The 7,097-nt window shown below is 41.0% G+C and overlaps 1 protein-coding gene across 1 annotated transcript; it reads right to left on the reverse strand.

Moving 5' to 3' along the window:
- Window positions 1-352: 352 nt before the first annotated feature.
- On the reverse strand, window positions 353-643 carry LOC118675082 (dynein light chain roadblock-type 1-like). Its single transcript, XM_036347248.1, has one exon. It carries the CDS (start codon window positions 641-643, stop codon window positions 353-355), a length of 291 nt encoding a protein of 96 aa, XP_036203141.1.
- Window positions 644-7,097: the final 6,454 nt, after the last annotated feature.

Raw genomic sequence — 7,097 nt, forward strand, 5'->3', positions numbered from 1 at the left:
TGACTTCTCTCTTTCTTTCTTTTTTGAAGTTTCAGTTATTGCTAGTTAAAGGAAAGCAGCCTTTTCCAAGGGCAACACAGTGAACAGAAGGTCAGAAGAAAACAGGATGTGGGCCTCTCATAAACTCATGTTCCGAAACCTGAGTTTGAGGAAAGAGGGCCCTCCTGGGAGCTCAGGGCAACTGGTCAGCAGAGGGATGCTTTGGTGGGATGGAGAAGATCTGCAGCCCACTCTGGTCACTGGATCGGTCTACATGGGCTCTAAGACAATTTCCACTTGCCTGTTGGTTGACATGATTAACACTATTATTATCATTAACTTAAGAAATGATGCATGGAGCGAAGAGAGTGGCTCATTTAGTTGGGTTCTGAATTACAATCAGGAAGTAGTCTTTATCAGGTGTGACCATAATTTCATTTTTCCTGGAGCGGATTTGAAGGAAGGTGAGGTCATTCTGGGGGTCAACTTCACGTGTGATGACCCGTGCCTTCAAGATGAAGCTGTGCATGAGGCTGGCATACGGTGTAGTGGTGGGATTGTCTATGGTGCTCTTAATGGGATTGCCTTCTGTGTTCACCACAATGATTCCCTGCACTCCCTTCTGGCTCTGAGGATGCTTCAGTGTCTCCTCCACCTCTGCCATCTCAGATGGATGGGTTAGCTCTGCGAGGGCGTGACTTGCTGCAGCAGTTATAACTCAAGTCCATGTTCCCATGTGCACTAAGCCATGCCCCAGTCATGTGCATTTGTTTACTCGAGGTGACCTATTCAGGATAAATCTAAAATTATAGTAACACATACAAAAAACTTTTCTGTGAAATTGAACTTTTCACACATATTTAATTTCAATTACACAAACTAATTTGTCAATTTTTTAGCATACACATTTGCAAAACCTACTTTATTATATAACAGACTTCTGGCTTTTACAGACAGTCCCTTGCCCAAATTAGTCCCTTAATTCGAGGTTTTACTGTATTGTGGAAATATTAGGCAACTCTTGCCAAGTCTCTGTCTCCTGATGTAATACCTGCACAACTGTGAGATTATGAGGATTAAATCAGAAGAGTTCCTGGTTATACACTGACAACTTCAAAGTGCTATAAAATAATGATAATAAAGAGAGCTAATATCTATTGCCTACTTTGCTGCTTTAGCAGGCACAGTGCTGGTTGCTGTTCATATAGTTTGTCATTTAATACACGCCACAACCCTAAAAAAGGGTACCATTATTCTATTTTACAACGACAACACAAAATACTACAATAACAACAACTACAATAAATATCCTGGAGACTTGGGAAGGCTAAGTAGTATTTTCTGTTATAAACTGGAAGAACTATATGAAAATAATTTTGATAAATTTTTGAAATAATTTTGATCAAAACCTTTAGGAGAATTTCTCCAGGAAGTAATACCTAAAACCCAGCTTTGGTTTCATTAAACGGACCACTTTACTCTTTTGTAAAATAATTAGGTCCACATTCTAATCTCTAGAACCTGCAAGTATGGTCTTATTTGGAACATAGGTATGTGCAGCTTTAAGATAAGGACCTTGAGATGAGGCCATCCTGAATTATCTCCGCATGTCCTAAATCCAATGAACAGTGTCTTCATAAGAGATTCAGAGAAGAGGAAAAGGCAGTGGGGCCATGAGAGCAGAGATTGGAGTGATGTGGCAACAAGCCGAAGAATTCCTGGAGCCACCAAAAGCTGTAAGAGACAAAGAACAGACCGCCATAGAGCCTTTAGAGAGAGAGTGTAGCCCTGTGGCTTTCCTGCCTCCAGAACAATGAGAAAACACATTTCTGTTGGTGTAAGCCACAAAATGTATGATAATCCATTATGGTAGCCCTAGGAAAATAATACAGAGATCCAGAGAATAGCACTAGAACCAAGTGGCAGAAAGTAAAAGGGCAGACTTTCCAATCACTGAAAATGCTCAAAAGTGCGTGCAAGGGGCTGAATTATGAAATTGCTGGCCTTTGGCAATTGGAGTAGTGGTTTAGGGGTTGAACGGTCAGGAGGGAAATTTCATTGCATGGAATTGGGTGTCTTTTAAGATTCTTTTATACTTTTACTAGCGGCCTGGTGCATGAAATTCATGCATGGAGTGGGGAGGTCCCTCAGCCTGACCTGCACCATCTCCAATCTGGGACCTCTGGGGTATTCCTGACTGCCTCTGGACCACTGGCTCCTAACCGCTTGCCTGCCTGCCTCCCTGATTGCCCCTAACATCTCTACCTGCCTGCCTGATGGCCCCTAACTACCTCTGCCTGCTTAATTGCCCCTTACCACTTCTGCCTGCCTTCCTGATCACCCCTAACTGCTCCTCTGCTGTCCTGATGGCCCCTAACCTCCTCTGCCTCACCCCACACCTGGGATTCAGGCTTCTCTCCCTCTGGCTGGCTGCAGGCACCCAGGACCTAGGCTGGTTTTGCCCAGGTTGATCGACCGCAGCCACAGGCACCTGGGACCATGGGCCTAGCTGGTCCCCATTCCTCTCTCACGAGCTCATTTGTGCCTGGCTGGTCCCCATTTCTTTCTCCCCCACGTAGAGTGTCTGAGCAGTTCCAGCTCGAGGGCTCAAGGGCATGAGGGTGCGAGGACATGAGGGCATGGTGACCATTTGCATATTAGCTCTTTATTATATAGGATTTTATCATATTTACAGATTTCTGGCTATAGTTTTCTAGAATCACTACTCAGAAATGCCCAGATTTTACTCACATTATTGTTCATTATTTCTGGTTGGATTCAGTTAGGCCCAAACAGGAAGATTAGTTTCCAGGCAGGAAGAAGCCAGTGTTGACCATGACTGGAAAATAGACTGGTAATACCCAGCAGAGCTTCATATCTGTGCAACCATCTCTTTGAAGTTGATTTACCTGATGCTTCTCACACTTACAGAGAAACAACTTTCCTACACACAAGTAAAGAAACTGCCTTCTTAATATTACTATAACCTCTTTCTTTGAGCCACTAGCCAGCCTCAGGACTCAATAGTCTCACAATTGCATTGGTCCTAAATAAATGTTTGTTCCCTCCCATATGGTATAGTCACCCTTAATGGTGGTTCTATTTTTCTCTTCTAAGAATTTGATCCCTAGAACTAGGAGTAAATGACTGACATCTATGCTTTGGGGCTCCCTTGCTGACAGGGGCTGCAGGAACTTGGCAGCTAGAAAAGCCCAGAATGGTATTTGGTAAAGAAAATCTCTCAGTTATCATGGCCTAACTAATGAGACTACTCATTTTCCATAGAGATATACTGCTTATCTCCACTAGCGGATTCAACTGATTCTCTCAAGTGACACAAGATGGGCCTGGAAATGACAGCATTTAATCACAAGTTATTCATAGTAAAGATGCCACTGCCCCTTTTTTTAACCTTTTGAACACTTATTTTGCTTCCCTCCTTCCCCCAGGCAACCCTTCAGGTCTTTTATCACAACTAAAAGTCAGAGTTTATGGTCTGAGTGATACTTATGGGGACTCTAGGCAGAATGTTTCAAATAATCCATTAACGAAGGTAGGCCGCACCAGGGCACAGCGTGCTCTCGGGCTCTGAGATTTGGACAAGGCTTTGCTTGGTGCCTTGGTTCTGGTGAAGTGCATACATTTCGGTTTGTATGTCAGAGGTTCCTGGAAGAATAGTAAACAATAGTATTAAATTTTCACTGCCTCCAATCTCTCCAAATCTTGGTGTATCCAGTTGAACGTCTCATTTAAGAAATTTAAAAAGAGAGAAAAGAAAAGAGGAACAGGGAGAAAAGGGCAGGTAGGGAAAGGAAGAGGGAGAGAAAAAGGAAGGTTGTTTACCATCCCTAGGGTCTGTCTCCACTGGGGACACAGCTGCTTCTACATGGGGAAAGCCTGCCCACGTGCTTCACGTTGCCCTCCTTCCCAACCCTTCCCTTTCCTCATCCCTTCACCTATCCTCCTGCTCCCATTACATCCATTCCTCTACAGTCCACTAAACAGAAGCTAAATCAGATTAGGGGGAGGTAGAAATCCTAGAGACTCATGACCACAAACTGTTTATGAGATAACAATAGTTCCTTGATTTAGAGAGAGAGGGAGAGAGAGAGAGAGAGAGAGAGAGAGAGAGAGAGAGAGAGAGAGAGGAAGTGAGAGAGAGAGAGAGAACTAATTTATTATTGAACCAGGATAATAGTCAGGGTAGACCCTTGCTAAAAAATCTCCCTTTCCCCAACTCTGCCAAGAAGGTAAAAGCACAAAAACAGGAGAGGGCCTCTCCTGGCGCATTCTTGCCCTGTTTCATCCCTTCCCCTTAAAGTGTTTCATTCTACATCTTCTCCAAGACCCCACAGACTTTATCCCATTCTAAAACCACTGTCTCTTTCTAAGATCCTGAAAGTTATTTTCTTGGTACCTAGCCCATAAGAGAGACTTAGAAAACACTAGTTCCCTTTACTTTTATACTGTGAATTAGTACATTAGGTCACTTTCTCCTTAACTAAACAGTTACTTCCAATAAGAAAATTTTCATTTGAAAAACATAGAATTCTGGGAAAGACTTATTAACTGGGCAGAAATCAAATATTGGTCATGAATGACCTCATCGGTTAGCAGACATGTTTTGTTTGGCCTACAAAGTATTTTAACAAAATTGGAAAATATTCTTTAAAAGTGAGTAATCTGACTCAGTTTTTGTTTTGTTTTTTTAATTATAGATCTTCTAGAACAAGTATGTCATACTCCTGGCCTGAGGGCCACATGCAGCCCACAATGAATATTTTTGCGGCCCAGACAATATAACGGTATATAAGAAATGTTTTAATAAAAACTTCATAATGTAATTTTTATAATATCCTGTTATACATAATTATTAATAACGAGTTACAATGTTCACTAATGACTGATTACTATAATCGTGTTGCATTCATTTCCCTTACACTCCTTACACATAGGTGCACCATTTCCCCCCACTAATACTAGCAGCGAGTATTTTAGCAGCCTATTACCACATCATTAGTGTTGAACTGACTCTTTTGGTGTGCTCAACAGGAAATATTTTGCTTTCATAGAACAAGAAAAATAGTTTTATTTGCATTATGATTATTAATTTGTGCAGCTATTCAGTGTCTGGTAAGTTAATGTTCAATAAAAAATATTTATTTTTATTAAAATGTTCTATTATTTTATGTTAACGATTACTCATTTGTTTCAACCCTTTGTATTCAGCATGTCTCTATCGAAATAAACCTAGATTTCTATGAAAAATGCAGCTTTTGTGTTTTTGCGGCCCACATAAACTTAAACCTTGTTTATTTGGCCCGTGTTAGCCTTTGAGTTTGACATGCTTGTCCCGCAGACCGGATCCGGCCCGTTTGAAATGAATAAAACTATTGAAAAAAAAAAACCGTACCCTTTTATGTAATGATGTTTACTTTGAATTTATATTAGTTCACGCAAACACTCCATCCATGCTTTTGTTCCGGCCTTCCGGTCCAGTTTAAGAACCCATTGTGGCCCTCGAGTCAAAAAGTTTGCCCACCCCTGTAGAGGGTCTCCTCTTGCACAAACCCACTGTTTTCTTTAGACTGCCCATGGCTCTTGGTTTGCCAGAGACCCCACCACATATTGCCTTATACTCAGGCTGCTTCACTCATTTGGTTCCCTGCTTGACCCCTCATAGAACTTGGATGCGCAACTTCTGATCAAAAGAAATGAACATACTAGTATATCTAGATTCCACCTGCCCCCTCCTCCAGGGAGCTTCCGCTGAGTCCCACCCCACCATATCCTAGGCAAGATGTCCTCATCTCATGGCTCCATGCACTCCTATTGGTCTTCCTCTTTAACTTCTCTGTCCCCCTCACCAGAAAACTGCAAGTTATCTTGGGTGCAGAGAGCTAAATATTCTCTGTTATCCCAGCAAGGTCAACATGATAAAGAATGCCTGGCAGGAAGATTAGGTCTTGCCAGCTCAGTATGTGCTTCTCCTGGTATACCCTATGGAGATAGAGTAGTATCCCCTTACCTGTGGCTTCTCTTTCTGCAGTTTCAGTTACTTGCAATCAAACCACGGTCCAAAAATATTAAGTGGAAAATTCCAGGAATAAACAATTCATAAGTTTTAAATTGCACGCTCTTCAATCATCCCTTTGCCCCATGTCTGCTGTAAATTCGGCCCGCCCATTAACCACTTAGTAGCCTCTGGCTCAGTTATCAGAGTGACTGTTGTGGCATCGCATGGCTTGTGTTCAAGTCACCCTTATTTTACTTAATAATGCAGCATAACTTTTATTACAAAATATTTCTATAATTATTCTATTTTATTAGTGGTTTTGTTTTAATCTCTTACTGTGTCTGATTTGTAAATTAAACTTTATCATAGATCTGTATGCATAGGAAAGAATATATATATTCTTTCAGGCATCCCACTGGCAGATACAGGGGAAACTACTATACTTCCAGAAGTTTTCTAGTTTGTCATTTCTTTATCCAAGTCTATTCTCTCCTGTTATTTTCTTTGGAGGATTGCTTTTGAGGCTATAGTTAAGCAGCCAACAGACAGATAGTTCTACATACATAAACAAACTGTTTCTCCTAAAATTCAGAGACTTGGAAAAGCAGTAAAATAGTATTTGTGTAACTCGGAACTCTGTAATAAGGCTCCACTTAAGAAGCAACCATTTGGAACAGAATACAAGTTTTCATGATACATTTTCTGTCTTAACAAATCCTGCTTTCCCTTCGAGGCACAGTTTAAATGATTTCTCTTCTTAAAGATTGTTTTCAGTTTTTCCAGGCTAAGATCCTGCAGTACTTTCACAGATTCATATTTTGGTGCTTCATATAGCACTTAATTTGTTTTTCTCAGTTGCATGTGCAACAGACTCCACATCTTAATCTTCTTGGCATTCCCAGTGGCCATCAAAACCAGGCACATAAAAGGTGCTCAATAAATATTCTTGAAATAGATTAAAGTTGCTTCAAATTTGGGATCATACAATGAACTTAAAATGGCTTCTATGTGAAACAATGGAAATAAAAGGAATTTACTAGAGTGCATAGCATGTGATCAGGACAACTATTAATTCATTAAATGCTCCCAAGTATGCACGCTG

This window comes from Myotis myotis, unplaced genomic scaffold (genome assembly GCF_014108235.1).
Source record: "Myotis myotis isolate mMyoMyo1 unplaced genomic scaffold, mMyoMyo1.p scaffold_m19_p_2, whole genome shotgun sequence".
In the NCBI taxonomy this organism is placed as follows: Eukaryota; Metazoa; Chordata; class Mammalia; order Chiroptera; family Vespertilionidae; genus Myotis; species Myotis myotis.

What these genes read in the sequence shown, in the direction of transcription:
- LOC118675082 (XM_036347248.1), bottom strand. Translation starts at nt 643, where the DNA reads ATGGCAGAGGTGGAGGAGACACTGAAGCATCCTCAGAGCCAGAAGGGA.